Source organism: Pristiophorus japonicus, chromosome 13 (assembly GCF_044704955.1).
Source record: "Pristiophorus japonicus isolate sPriJap1 chromosome 13, sPriJap1.hap1, whole genome shotgun sequence".
NCBI classification, from domain to species: domain Eukaryota; kingdom Metazoa; phylum Chordata; class Chondrichthyes; family Pristiophoridae; genus Pristiophorus; species Pristiophorus japonicus.
Genome location: NC_091989.1, coordinates 155,276,096 through 155,291,608, shown reverse-complemented (window position 1 = coordinate 155,291,608; position 15,513 = coordinate 155,276,096). Strand labels below are relative to the sequence as shown.

General features: G+C 45.7%; 1 protein-coding gene across 4 annotated transcripts in view; it reads left to right on the top strand.

Moving 5' to 3' along the window:
• Nucleotides 1-15,513, top strand: part of piezo1 (piezo type mechanosensitive ion channel component 1 (Er blood group)) — a 416,932-nt gene that overhangs the window by 373,088 nt on the left and 28,331 nt on the right. For all 4 annotated transcript variants that reach the window (XM_070898185.1, XM_070898186.1, XM_070898184.1 and 1 more), the window contains 2 exons: nt 8,587-8,695; nt 8,948-9,095. In XM_070898185.1, coding sequence (XP_070754286.1) covers nt 8,587-8,695; nt 8,948-9,095 — 257 coding nt within the window. The remainder of the gene's footprint in view (nt 1-8,586; nt 8,696-8,947; nt 9,096-15,513) is intronic.

Below are 15,513 nucleotides of genomic sequence, written 5' to 3'. Positions count from 1 at the left end.
ATAAAAGGAAGAAAGACTTGCATTTATATAGCGCCTTTCATGACTGCTGGACGTCCCAATGCGCTTTGCAGTCAATGAAGTACTTTTTGAAGTGTAGGAAACATGGCAGCCAATTTGCACACAGCAGGCTCCCACAAACAGCAGTGTGATAATTGTTATATATGTGGACTTGTATTTACTCTGTACAGCCACCAGAGGGCTCATTTTCCGGAGTCTCAAGGGATCCCATAATCCCTTGGGAGTGCAGGTATTTAAGGCTTCACAGGTTGGAGAGGCACTCTGGAGACCGGCAATAAAAGAATACGGTCACACTTTACTTTGAGCTCACAAGTGTTCAGTCTGACTCTTTCTTCATACACAACAACTGGCGACAAAATACATAGAAACATAGACATAGAAACATAGAAAATAGGTGCAGGAGTAGGCCATTCGGCCCTTCTAGCCTGCACCGCCATTCAATGAGTTCATGGCTGAACATGCAACTTCAGTACCCCATTCCTGCTTTCTCACCATACCCCTTGATTCCCCTAGTAGTAAGGACTTCATCTAACTCCTTTTTGAATATATTCAGTGAACTGGCCTCAACAACTTTCTGTGGTAGAGAATTCCACAGGTTCACCACTCTCTGGGTGAAGAAATTCCTCCTCATCTCGGTCCTAAATGGCTTACCCCTTATCCTTAGACTGTGTCCCCTGGTTCTGGACTTCCCCAACATTGGGAACATTCTTCCTGCATCTAACCTGTCTAACCCCATCAGAATTTTAAACGTTTCTATGAGGTCCCCTCTCATTCTTCTGAACTCCAGTGAATACAAGCCCAGTTGACCCAGTCTTTCTTGATAGGTCAGTCCCGCCATCCCGGGAATCAGTCTGGTGAACCTTCGCTGCACTCCCTCAATAGCAAGAATGTCCTTCCTCAGGTTAGGAGACCAAAACTGTACACAATACTCCAGGTGTGGCCTCACCAAGGCCCTGTACAACTGTAGCAACACCTCCCAGATAGCAAACCCAAATTTGCAGAGAACAGTGGGCATCCTGGGGAAATTTTCGAAGGGAGAGGATTGGGAAAATTTTGTGGAGTGACTCGACCAATACTTCGTGGCCAATGAGCTAAGCTAAATGGGGAAGAGAGCGCTGCCAAATGCAGAGCGAACCTCCTCACCGTCTGTGGGGCACCAACGTATGGCCCCATGAAGAATCTGCTCACTCCAGCGAAACGCACAGAGAAATCATACGACGATTTGTGCACACTGGTCCGAGAGCATTTGAACCCGAAGGAAAGCGTTCTGCCTGCGAGGTACCGGTTCTACACCTACAAAAGGTCTGAAGGCCAGGAAGTGGCGAGTTATGTCGCCGAGCTGAGATGCCTTGCAGGACTTTGCGAATTTGAAGAACATTTGGAGCACGTGCTCAGAGACCTTTTCGTACTTGGCATTGGCCACGAAACCATACTTCGCAAGCTTTTGACTGTAGAGACCCCAACCTTGAGTAAGGCCATAGCGATAGCCCAGGCGTTCATTGCCACCAGTGACAATACTAAGCAAATCTCTCAGCACACAAGTGCTGCTACAAGTACTGTGAACAAAGTGGTGATGTTTTTGAATCGTAACGTACAGGGCAGGTCACACATACCTGCAGCTACACGTCCGCAGATGTCTGAGTCCACCATCAAGGGCGATGAATGCAAGGCCATTAACACCTTGTTGGCGATGTAGGGGTGATCATCGTTTCCATTCATGCCGATTCAAAGGATACGTTTGCAAGGGCTGTGGAACAATGTGACACCTCCAACGAGTGTGCAGGCGAGCTGCTAAGCCTGTTAAACCTGCAAACCACCACGTTGCAGAGGAGGACAGATCTACAGAGGATCACTACGAACCAGAGCCTCAGATAGAGGAGGCAGAGGTACATGGGGTGCACACATTCACCACGAGTTGTCCCCCGATAATGCTGAATGTTGAACTAAATGGACTCCCGGTCAATGGAGCTGGACACGGGCGCGAGCCAGTCCATCATGGGCAAAAAGACTTTTGAAAGGTTGTGGTGCAACAAGGCCTCAAGGCCAGTCTTGACTCCAGTTCGCACGAAACTAAGAACTTACACGAAAGAACTGATTCCTGTAAATCGGCAGTGCTATCATAAAGATCTCCTACAATGGAGCAGTGCACAAGCTACCACTCTGGGTCGTACCGGGCGATGGTCCCACGCTGGTCGGCAGGAGCTGGCTGAGAAAGATACGCTGGAACTGGGACGACGTCCGAGCGCTATCGCCCGTTGACGACACTTCGTGTGCCCAGGTCTTAAACAAATTTACTTTGCCGTTCGAACCAGGCATCGGGAAATTCCAAGGAGCAAAAGTGCAGATTCACCTAATTCCGGGGTCACGACCCATCCATCACAAGGCGAGAGCAGTACCATACATGATGAGAGAAAGGGTAGAGATCGAGCTAGACTGGCTGCAACGAGAGGGCATCATTTCACCGATCAAGTTCAGTGAGTGGGCCAGTCCTATTGTCCCAGACCTCAAGGGTGACGGCACCATCAGAATCTGTGGCGATTACAAAGTAACTATCAATAATTTCTCTCTGCAGGACCAATACCCACTACCAAAAGCCGACGACCTCTTTGCAACGCTGGCGAGAGGAAAGACATTCACGAAGCTGGATCTGACTTCAGCCTACATGACGCAGGAACTGGAGGAATTATCGAAGGCCCTCACCTGCATCAATCCGCACAAAGGTCTTTTTGTTTATAACAGATGCCCGTTTGGAATCCGATCAGCGGCGGCGATATTCCAGAGAAACATGGAAAGTTTACTGAAGTCGGTCCCGCACACCGTGGTCTTCCAGGACGAAACCTTGGTTACAGGTCGGGACACAGTCGAGCATCTGCAGAACCTGGAGGCAGTTCTTAGTCGACTCAACCGCGTGGGGCTCAGGTTAAAACTCTCGCAGTGCATTTTCCTGGCGCCTGAAGTGGAATTCCTGGAAAGGAGGATTGCGGCGGACACCATCAGGCCCACCAACGCGAAGACGGAGGCAATCAAGAATGCACTGAGGCCACAGAACGTGATGGAGCTGCAGTCGTTTCTGGGACTCCTGAACTACTTTGGTAACTTCTTATCAGGTCTCAGCACACTGCTAGAACCATTACATGTCTTACGACGAAAAGGGGGCGAATGGGTTTGGGGCAAAAGCCAAGAAAATGCCTTTGTAAAAGCGAGAAAATTGTTATGCTCAAACAAATTGCTTGTGTTGTATGATCCATGTAAGCGTTTGGTACTAGCATGTAATGCGTCGTCATATGGCGTCGGGTGTGTATTGCAACAAGCTAATGATTTCGGGAAACTGCAACCGGTTGCTTATGCATCCAGGAGTCTAAGGCCGAGAGAGCCGACAGCATGATTGAAAAAGAAGCGTTAGTATGTGTCTATGGGGTAAAGAAAATGCATCAATACCTGTTTGGGCTAAAATTCGAATTGGAAACTGACCATAAGCCACTTAAATCCCTGTTTTCCGAGAGTAAAGGGATAAATACCAACGCATCGGCCCACATCCAGAGATGGGCGCTCTCATTGTCCGCATACAACTACGCCATCCGCCACAGGCCAGGCACAGAAAACTGCGCCGATGCTCTCAGTAGGCTGCCATTGCCCACCATGGGGGTGGAAATGGCGCAGCCCGCAGATCTAGCCATGGTTATGGAAGCATTTGAGAGTGAACAATCACCCGTCACTGCCCAGCAGATCAAAACCTGGACAAGCCAGGACCCCTTATTATCTGCAGTCAAAAGTTGTGTGCTTCACGGGAGCTGGTCCAGTGTCCCAATGGAAATGCAGGAAGAGATAAAGCCGTTCCAGCGGCGCAAAGATGAAATATCTATACAGGCAGACTGCCCTCTGTGGGGCAATTGAGTAGTGGTCCCCAAGAAGGGCAGAGACACCTTCTTCAATGACCTCCACAGTACCCACCCAGGCATCGTAATGATGAAAGAGATAGCCAGATCCCACGTGTGGTGGCCCAGTATTGATGCGGACTTGGAGTCCTGTGTTCACAGATGTAATACCTGCTTGCAGTTAAGCAATGTACCCAGGGAGGCGCTGCTAAGTTCATGGTTTTGGCCCTCCAAACCGTGGTCTAGGGTACACGTCGACTATGCAGGCCCGCTCTTGGGTAAAATGTTCCTTGTGGTTGTAGACGCACACTCTAAGTGGATTGAATGTGAAATAATGTCGGCTAGCACGTCCGCTGCCACCACTGAAAGTCTTCGGGCCATATTTGCCACACGTGGCTTACCTGATGTCCTGGACCATGTTTTACCAATGCTGAGTTCAAAGAATTCATGACCTGTCACGGGATCAAACAGGTCATATCTGCCCCATTTAAACTAGTGTTCAATGGTCAGGCAGAGAGAGCAGTGCAAACCATCAAGTAAGGCTTGAAGAGGGTAACTGAAGGCTCACTGCAGACTTGCCTATCCCGAGCCCTGCTGAGCTACCGCACGAGACCACACTCACTCACTGGGATCCCACCTGCTGAACTGTTCATGAAAAGAGCACTTAAGACAAGGCTCTCGTTAGTTCACCCTGATCTACATGAACAGGTAGAGAGCAGGCAGCTTCAACAAAGTGCATACCATGATAGCGCAAAAGTGTCACACGAAATTGAAGTCAATGATCCTGTATTTGTATTAAATTATGGACAAAGTCCCAAGTGGCTTCCCGGCACTGTCGTGGCCAAAGAGAGGAGCAGGGTGTTTTGGGTCAAACTTTCAAATGGACTCATTCACCGGAAACACTTGGACCAAATCAAATTCAGATTCACGGACTACCCTGAGCAACCCAGCTTGGACCTACCTTTTTTGATCCCCCAACACACACACCAGTGGCAACCGACACCACTTGACCATGAAGCAGAACCCATCATCCACAGCAGCCCAGCAGGACCCAACACACCAGGCAGCCCAGCAAGGCCAGCTGCACAGCAGCCCAGCGAGGGCCCAACAAATGATTCAACAACACCAACTTTCACACCAAGACGATCAACCAGGACAAGAAGGGCCCCAAATCGACTCACATTGTAAATAGTTACACCACTGACTTTGGGGGGGGGGGGGGGAAATGTTATATATGTGGACTTATACAGCCACCAGAGGGCTCATTCCCCGGAGTCCCAAGGGATCCCATAATCCCTTGGGAGCACAGGTATTTAAGCAGGCTTCACAGGTTGGAGAGGCACTCAGGAGACCTGCAATAAAAAACTACGGTCACACTTTACTTTGAGCTCACAGTGTTCAGTCTGACTCTTTCTCCATACACAACAATAATGACCAGATAATTTTTTTTTTTAGTAATGATTGAGGCAATAATGTTGGCCAGGACACCAAGGACAACTTGGGGATAAAAGAGAGGCTAGGGGTGATAATTTGAAAAATAAAGTGAAATAAGCTCCACCATTCAAACCAGCAGGGGTAAAAGGTATATCATATGGGAACAGGAGACGACGGGAGTGGCATTACCTTTAGCAGAGCGCGGGGGAAATAAATGTTTCCATTAAACCGGAGCAGTCTTCAATTCAACACCCAGAAAAAAACAGGCTGTACGGGAGCAGCAGAAAATAAACGTTCAGTGGCACTGCTTCAAATGGGAAACATTGCAATTGAATGAAAACAGGCTTTAATGCAGAAGCTTAAGGCTTGAGATTGCGGGGAAGGGAAGTGGTAGATGGTGGGAATGAGCGAGAAAAGATGCCCAAGAGCACAGTGTAAAAATGTATTGACGGACAGAGTTAGAGTGGTCGAGCAGTGCAAAACAGGAGGAGAAACTTCTTTACCCAAAGAGTGGTGAGAATGAGAACGCACTACCACAAGGAGTAGTTGAGGCAAGTTACATCGATGCACTTAAGGGGAAGCTAGATCAGCACGAGGGGGAAAGGAATAGAAGGATATGCTGATGGTTTAGATGAAGAGGGGCAGCAGGAGGCTCATGTGGAGGATATGCACTGGCATGGACTAGTTGGGCTGAATGGCCTGTTTCTGTGCTGTAGACACTATGTAACTATGTGACAGACTACTTTTAAGAGTTTTAGAGCTCGACTGGACAGGGCCCCAGAGCCACCAAGATCGGGCTGGGAGGCAGGGTGGCTGCAAGGAAGAGAAGCAACACCCTACCTAACAGCACTGTGCGATTGCCTTCACCACACGGACTGCAGCACACCACCACCTTCTTGAGGGCAATTTTGAATGGACAATAAATGCTGGCCTTCCCAGCGACGCCCACATCCTGTGAATGAATAAGAAAAACAAACTTATAAAATGGTTAAAAAAGTATTACATTTAAAAATCTATAAAAACTGAAGTAGAGACAAGCAAACACATTACGATAACTTTTAACGGCAGAAATAAGGAAAGAAAGAACTTGCATTTATATAATACCTTTCAAGCTCTCAGTATATCACAAAGTGCTTCACTGAAAAAGAAGTACTTTTGAAGTGTAATCACAGCAACCAATTTGCATACAGCAAGTTCCCACAAACCTGTTTTAAGGGAAAATTGGCTAAATATTTGCAGCAGAGGCCAACACAAAGCTACAGAGAAAGAAATCACAATGGGGTAGAAATTCAGCGCCCCCCGAAACGGGTCGCACCTACCGCTTCTGTTGTGTTTTCACCACCGCGGCGGACGAGGTGGTCTCTTGCGTGAAATTTAGCTCAGTCATTTTTTTTCGAGCGGACTGGAAGTCGATCATAGTGGGGGTGGAAGTGCAGCGGTGAGCACACTAGAGAGGCGTGAGTGGAGGCGGGACAGAGTCTCCGCCGCTGTCAGTCATCAGCCTGGCGCTGATGATCTCATGACGTGTGTGCGTCATCACGTCTCTCCCCGTTCACTTAAAGGGGAGAGCCGCTGCGAGCTCAGTGAATATTTTAGTTTGGGTCCACTGGCCCAAGAGAGGGTGCCAGGCTGGCTGTTGGCGACCCGGCCGAACCCGGAGGCAGAATTGACTGGGCGTCCTAGCAGTCGGCCGAAAAAAAAATAAAATGGCGGCTGCGGCAGTGCGCTATGCCCTTGACTAACCGCCGCACAGCCATGTCGCACGCACTTCGAATACAGTGCACTGACAGAAAAAGCTGTCTGGAGCACTGCTCGGCGGCCCGAAGAATTTTTGCCCTGAATTTTGATGGAGGTGTGGGAGATTGTCGATGTGCACTTTGATGAAGTACTTAAGAGGGGTCAACGGAAGTGGGGATCTCCGGGAAAAACCACCTCGGAGAATTTTATGAGCGGCCACCATTCGACCCCGAATCCACGGCCATTCGACTCCGCCGCGTGGCCGCTGCTTTCCGACAGTAAGAGCCATTTTCGGGATGCTGCATTTTGGCCCCAATATTGCTTGTGTTTTTCCAGCGTGTGCAAGCATTCTATTTATAATCAGCAGATAGAGTTTGTTATTGTTCCAACATTCCAGCAGCTCATCAGCAGATGGCACTGCTGCTTCTTTAAAAGGCTATTGCCTTCTCTAGTTCTGTTTGCAGCAAATTGTAAACCGGGGAACACTTATCCGCTCCCCGTAACATGGTGAGGGCTGTTCCAACAGAACCAGACCCTGAGTAACCAGGAGTAAGTAGTCTGCTTAGAAAACACTGTCCAAAGTTAAAGAGCAAAGTCCAGCAGATGCTAGAAATCTGAAATAAAAATGGAAAATGTTGGCAGCATGTGTGATGAGAGGCGGGTAAAGCTTAACGTTTTAGGTTGGGCGAGGTCATTGATCTCTGTAAACCAAATTAAAATTGGTGTTTTGTGATTTGTTCCAGGATGTGTCTCTCTCTTTGCCTCTCTGTCTGCCTGTCTCTCTCTCTCACAGCTCGAAGAAAATGTAAACATTCTAATTACAGTCCCAAGCCTCAGCTTTGGGAGAAGTTCAAGCTTTGTAGTAAAATGAAGGCATTTACAGACACAGACAATTCAGTGGATAAATGTAATCATATCATGAAATATGTATTTTAAAATTTTATTCATTATTATTATTTTGGACTTTAGAAATTTCAGTTACTGAGGGAAACAAATGGGAGATGAAAAAAATTCCCGAACGCTTTAAAGATTTGTATAAATGATAAACAAGCACTGAAAAATACAGCTAGTATATGTTACACAAAGTACTTCATTGGCTGTAAAGTCCTTTGGGATGTCCGGAGGTCATGAAAGGTGCTACACAAGTGCACGTCTTTTTCTTTATAATATCTTTTAACATTAAAAATACCCATCACTAGCTACACGAGTAACAGATACAGCAAGTGCTTGTAATCGGTTTTCAATCATTGTTCAGGAGGTTGAGGGAAGAGAAATATTTTTGCTTTTTTTTAAAACTACACAACATATCAGGCCAGTACTAATTCAATCAGGCTTTGCGCATGCTGCTTACATAAAGGATTAGTATAAATTGTCCCAGGAGTGAAAAATAAATCCTTTTTAATGAAAAATAATTCATTCATCCGAATCATGAAATTGCAATTGAAGAGTAGAAGTTAATTAAAGATCTTTGTGAATTGTGGTATACGGTCAAGTGGCTTATTGGAAAATATTATTCCTTTAGAGAAGGAAAATTCTTCTCAGAAGCCCAAAAAGAAACGGCACAGGAAGGAAAAGGCAAGCAAGAAGCTGAAGGAATTTGGGATTAAAGTGAAGAGTCTTCTCTTTAAGAAGTAAGTGCACATAGTATATGTGTTTCTGTTACCAAGGACATTAACAAAGGTGATTTAAATTAACGGTTCGAAACATGAAATTAATTTTAAATTAATCAAGTTGCAATTAAACCATCAGTGTGTTTTATTTCATTTAAATGTGATTAAAGGAATCTGCACTATTTTAAGGCTTGGTTTAAAAAAATGCCTTGAACATTATTTTGTTATCTTTTTACTGTTGTAATTTAAGGCTCCATTTTAATGTGTTACCAGGATTCAGAGCATTTACAGGCCCCTCTACAAGTATTTCTATGACATTATCCATACAAAATACCGTGCAGCAACTGATGTCTATGCTCTCATGTTTCTAGCGGATGTAATAGACTTTGTGATTATCATCTTTGGATTCTGGGCATTTGGAGTAAGTATCTGACTTTTTATGTGTTAACGTACGAAGTGATAATGGTGTTTTTTTTTCCCCTCATTTTCTCCCATCTCCTCCTTTCCTAAAAACACTGACTCCGATCTATACCTCACCCAAGTGCTCATTATTCATGTGTGAGCCTCAACAGTGAGTGTCATTGGGCAATTTGACAGTTAGGGGCATCATACCTAAACCTAATCTGGCGTCTGCCAATATCCAAACCTGCACTTCCAACTGCTTTGTTGGATTGGCACTGTTGCTCGAACGGCAATTTTGTTAGTCATGTGACTAGTAGTTACCTGCAACAGTTCTTGAATTAAATACTAAATGACACACTAGACAATGGTGGTACCGTTAATGTTCGTTTAATACAGAACAATAACAAGACTCGCCACTTATACTTTATAGTTACCCAATAGGTCCCCGAATGATCAGTCCGTTCTAACACTGTTCCATCAAGCGTCTCTTCCCTGGTGCTTACTTCTGCCGGGTGTTACTCCTAAGTCCTCGCTATGGACTGTCTGAATCTGCCTATCTTTATACCCTGCTTTTCATGCCTAACGAGTCGAGTTGGTGCCAGTAAGTCTGAGGTGATCAGGATCTTTCCTGCTGTCGAGTTGGTGCCAGTAGGTCTAAGGTGATTAGGTCAGTAAGTCTAAGGTAATTAGCTTCTTTCCTGCTGAAATTGAAAGTGCATACTCGGTCTTTGTGTTGGGGGAAATTGGCTCCACTTTGTCTGCCCAGCCCAGTGACCTTATGGCCTGTACTTCCACATTCCTCCCTTTGATCAATCATTATATATATATATATATATATCTCCATAATGATTTGATCACAGTAGGGTTCCGGCTTCGATATGGGGTCCACTTTGTACTTGTCCTCTTTCGATATTAATAATTTCTTCGTTTCCAATTCTTATGGGTCTCAACGGGTGAGTGCAGAAGCTTGGTTTGGGTATCGGGCAAATTTGTGTTCTGTAATGGTAGATCCTTTTGGTGGTGGTGAAACAATAAGTCCCATTTCCCAAATAGGCACTCCTGACGAATGTTTGGACCTTCACATTCAGCATGGTCAGAGTACAGTTCTTGGCGGTACTGGTCTTGAAACCACACTGTGCAATGTTTTCGCAGCTGGAATCCATCTGGAGGATGGGCTTCCTTGTTCGAGGTCAGACTCTGAATTTGGGTATTATTGATCCAGGTGGGATTCTACCCTCTTTGGTTTCCTGCAGGTTTTCCTGTAATTATTCAATCATCCAGTTACCATAACTTGCACCTGAGTTTGGTTCTCTGCTTTCTTGGCAACATTGATTAATTGGTTGATAGTCTGAGCGTGATTTTCCAATATGGTGACCATTCTTTTCTCCAGCTTACCGTCATTTTTTTTCCTGCCTCCGTTACCTGTCTCTGATTATTATTTAAACTATTTAAAACCTGCTTTATTTGTCCAGTCAATCCCTTTTATCTTAGCGTTCAGATTAGTAATATCTAAGGTATTGACTGTGGCCATTCCTGCCCCGTACGCTGTACCTATGTCATTTGCAAAGCGTCTTTTCCACCAACTCTTACTTTCCGTCTTATTCGGTCTTATTTTTTGTCTCAACAGTAGTGAAGTCAGGTCCTGATACAATTTCCTTAAATTGTCCGGGCACCAGTTGGGCAACTGAATATTACTTATTTTAAGTACACAGGTATCAACTCATACTGTACATTGTCATCAAATTACAGTAATAAACAAACACACAAAACACAAAAATGTTCTGATTCCATCCTGTAAGATAATAAAACATAGTATCAGTTGCTCTCCTTATGGAGTAGGTCTTCTCAATTTCCTTGAACCCGGGGCAGAGCCAAACAAAGGTATTGGATGATTTCTAGTCCATGTGACTGTGTTCGTTTCTCTCTCTGGGAACCGTCGAACTCGCTTACTTCTCCTGGCTGGGGGGTGACTCGAGGTGTGAGACTCATAGCTTTGAAACTCCGTGACAAACCGTCTGTTGGACTTGGTGCTGTCTCATCGTTAGGGGCACGGGCTTCATCAGGTATCCCTGGGGCGCATACCTGGTCATCTTCTGAATCATTACCTCCTTATTTGGTGGCTTCCACTGAACTACTTGCGGCCTCTAAATTTTGGATAGGCGGCAAGACGGGTACTACATCTTGGGCTGGGATCAGGCCAGCCGCTGAGTCGGGTGGAGCGAGCCCTGCCTCTTCTGAATCTAACATGACGTGGTACATGTGGCTGTTCATTTTCCCAAAGGGTTTTAGCTGGTTAAGGTGGTGCCACTTAGACTTCCCTTGGCCATCCATGACCTTGAACACTGAGGCGCTAGCCTTTTCCATTATACTAAATGGTGCGGCATATTTTTGTTTCCCAGTTTCACTGCGGCAGCAATTCTAGCAGCTTCCAAATACTTGATCAAGTTTGACATGTATTTCTCTGAGGACAGGGAAGTTTTCTGGATTTCGTTCAAATCTAATCCCATGAAAGCTTGGACACCTCATGACTCTTCCGGTCATTAGCTCGTGGGGTGAATAGCCTGTAGAGGCTACCACTGTGTTTTGGATGGCCATTAATACATAAGGGAGAACCTTGTTCCAGGACGTGTGGTTCTGCTGTACTAATTTTCGTAACATTGTTTTTAATGTCCGATTCATGTGCTCTACCACTCCGCTTAATTCCTGGTGGTAGGCGATATGGAATTTCTGCTGCATAATTTGCTGCATAACTTATCCCGTGAACTTCCTGGTCAGAATCATGCCCTCTGGCAATCCCCATCTGGAGAACACTTATTCCATAAGTATTTTTACGGTTATGGCGGCCGAGTTATTGTTAGATGGAAATGCTTCAAACCATTTGGAGTATACGTCCACCACTACTAGGATGGATTTCTTACCACCGGGACAGGTGGGTAAAGGTCCTACATAGTCCATCTGAAGTTGAGTCCAAGGGCCCTTGCCATGTCTAGTATGTCCTTATTCTACCTGGGTTTTGTATTGTGTCGGATTGTTCTGGGCACATATCAGACAGTTTTTGACATACCCTTCCACTTCTTGTTGTATTCTAGGCCACCAGCATAGCTCCTTCAATTTGGCTGCGGTCCTATCTATTCCCTGATGCCCATTGATACAGTAGTTCGGGGGAGGGGGCCATCTCTAAAGGGTTAAAAGTGAAAGTTTTCATGCAACACCATATGTTCCGGTGGATACCTCGAATTGCTGCATTAAGTCTGATATTTTCCATAAATATCTATTGGACGGGTCATAGGCTAAATTATAAATTCTCATAAAATCAATTCCTATAATATCTCATCACAGGCCTGCCCACACTGCCATATGTGTGAGCACTAGGTCTGTGCAGCAGAGCAAGTCTCCAGTTGTCCTGGTTCAATCCTTGCCACTGGATAAAGGCCTAGCTCTGTCGAGCCCGTGTGGTGGCTGATGTGCAACGGTCACCACACGTTAAAAAAAAATCCACGCACAGGCATCTTCTACCCCCTCAACTGGAGTTCAGGACTGGAACATCGGGTCCTGTCTCTCCCATGACAGGTAGAGTGGATAGGCATGAATGTTGAAAGAAATAGTGTCCCAATCTCTAATGGCTTAGTGAAGTTGCCATTAGGCTATGGCCAGTATAGCCACTAAGTAAGATTTTCTGGTCACTCATTTTGTCGTGTGTGAATTGGTGTTCACTACTGAGGCAGGTTCTCGATCCTCCCGTGACCCATAACCTGCTGTAATGCGGCCACTAAAATGTGTACTGGGTCGTCGGCTGCCTTCCTGTGGCTCTGTTTTGCCTCAGCACCCTCGTAACCTGGCTTCCTTCTTTCAGGAGCCTACAATCCCTGCTCCAGTGTTCCAAATTCCCACAGTTATAACACTTTTGCGATTGACCCGCATTATTTGACTCTTGACAAGGTGTTGCTTTCTGCTTGTACAGAGTGTTACCTTTTTTTCCCCGCATTTTATCAGTTCGACAAACACGCATACCAATGCGTGGTACCACGCATACCAATAGCTTACACATTATAATCGTTCTCTCTTTCATGCATAATAGCAGTACACACCCTTTTCTCCACTGGTCCACATTGTTGAATTGGTCTGAACATTTTTATTTTAAAATACCAAATGTATGTGATTGCCTCATGTCCGGAATTAGAGGTTTTTCACACAATTTAAACCAACCAAAATTCCACCATGGCCAGAATGAAAGTTTGGTTTTCACACGTTAATTAACCTCAATAACTCCAAATTAATTCAAACCAATTTCAAACTAACCAGTGCCAGTTGAAAAAAAACTATACAGACACACACACTTAAAGACAAGTTTAAAAACCATCCACATGCTTTTAACTTTACCATTCACACTGAAACATCAGAGGTTTTTAGTCCAGCTTTCCTCCACCCATGACCATATGTGGGGGCTATCTGATATACATGCACTCGTCCCTTTTGGACTGGGTTTGGGGTTTTCCTGGTACTCTCTCCATGCACTAATGACCCATGCTTCTGTGTGGGTCTCATCGGAGGCTTCAAAATGCTTTACCATGAGCATTGGTGTGGGAACATAAGGTTTTCCGCCACTGTGAACTTGGGGCGTCTGTCAAGGTTGTTCTATCTAAACCTGCCCCAATCTTCCTGCATAGGCGACAGGGTGTTCCTGGTCTCCCTGTTTAAATTGGGCCATTTTGTCTACTGGGTTTTTCCTATCTACTCCAGTGGCTGCCTCCACGGCTATCCACGTGTCAGTTAGGGTGCCTGTGCCTCGCTGTTGTTCTCAGAGGAGAGCTCCGAAAATAAATTCATACATAGGGGCATAAATTTAACCGTCTCCACTTCGTCTAAACCACCCATTACTGTGGTCTGGTCTACAGCTGCTCTCCATAAGTGGTAGTTCTTCCCGTCGAACGGGGTCACTTCCTTAGCTAAATCCTTCAACTGGGTTATGGAGAAGGGGGTGACGTATGTGGAGGGTGCATTGGCATCTGCTCCAGGAGTACGGGTAGTAGTTACGGGGTGCATGGGGATAGGATCGCTCCTCGGGGGTCCTGGGTATGGGGGTGAGTCATGGCCAGGTGCCTATGGGGGTGGACGATACTCCCAGCGGTCCGTACCTGAGCTACAATCACCGCTGCAGGGGTCACATTTACATGTCCCTCCCTGGTTCTCCCTATTTTGTCGGAGCACTTGGGGACCATATTCCCCAAAAGCATGCATAACACGCTTTTGCATGATCAATTGGGTTTCTAATTCTTTGATAGTTTTCTTGCACTGAGTATGGTCTGCTCTGTTTTTCCTATCGGTTATGTGAGCCGCTTGAAGGAATCTAAGGCCGACTGCTAATTTGCGACATTTATTTTCTGACTTAGCTACTTGGTCTTGAGCCTCTGTGCACTTTTGCCTCATTTTCTCCTCATTTTGCTTGCTATTATCTGCCATAGTCATACTAGAGGCCAGATGCAACGTATGGAGTTTTTTATCGTTTTGGAGAGTCTCAATTTTGATTGGCTTGTTCTGCTAATTTGAGCCTCAATTCCTTAACTTCGTCTGTCAATTTTTCTACGTCTGTCTGACGTCCTGATTTTTCGTGCTCACATTGGTTTTGTGACGTTTTGTTGAGGTCTCTCTGCTTAAGGAATTCTGCATAGCATGCTGCCAGTAAGACCCATTTAGACTCCCTCCTTTTCTTTTCCTTTTTAGTTTTGTCGAAGAATGAGTCTCCTCCGGGAAATCCGGGTGAGCTCATTGTTTCAAGCCATCCCCTGAACAGGTTAAACTGCTTTTACTACGACTGGGAGGTTCCACCTTTTCCTGCCATTTCTCCTATGTCTTTCCTATAGTTTTAACTCCGAATCGGACAATCTGGGTCATCATTGTTGCTCGAACGGCAATTTCGCTAGGCGTGTGACTAGTAGTTGCCTGCGACGGTTCTTGAGTTAAAAACCAAATGACACACTTGACAATGGCGATACCATTAATGTTCGTTTAATACAGAAGAAGTACAAGACTCACCACTGATACTTTATAGTTACCCAATAGGTCCCCGGATGATCAGTCCGTCCTAACACTGTTCCGTCAAAGGTCTCTTCCCTGGTGCCTACTTCTGCCACGTGTTACTCCTAGGTCCTCGCTATGGACTGTCTGAACCTGTCTATCTTTATACCCTGCTCTTCATGCCTAACTAGTCGTATTGGTGCCATTAAATCTGAGGTGATCATGGTCTTCCCTGCTGTCGAGTTGGTGCCAGTAGGCCTGAGGTGATTAGGTCAGTAAGTCTAAGATAATTAGCTTCTTTACTGCTGAAATTGACAGTTCATACTCGGTCTTTGTGTTGGGGGAAATTGGCTCTGCTTTGTCTGCCCAGACCAGTGACCTTATGGCCTGTACTTCCACAGTGATCAGGAGCCCTGGCCAAT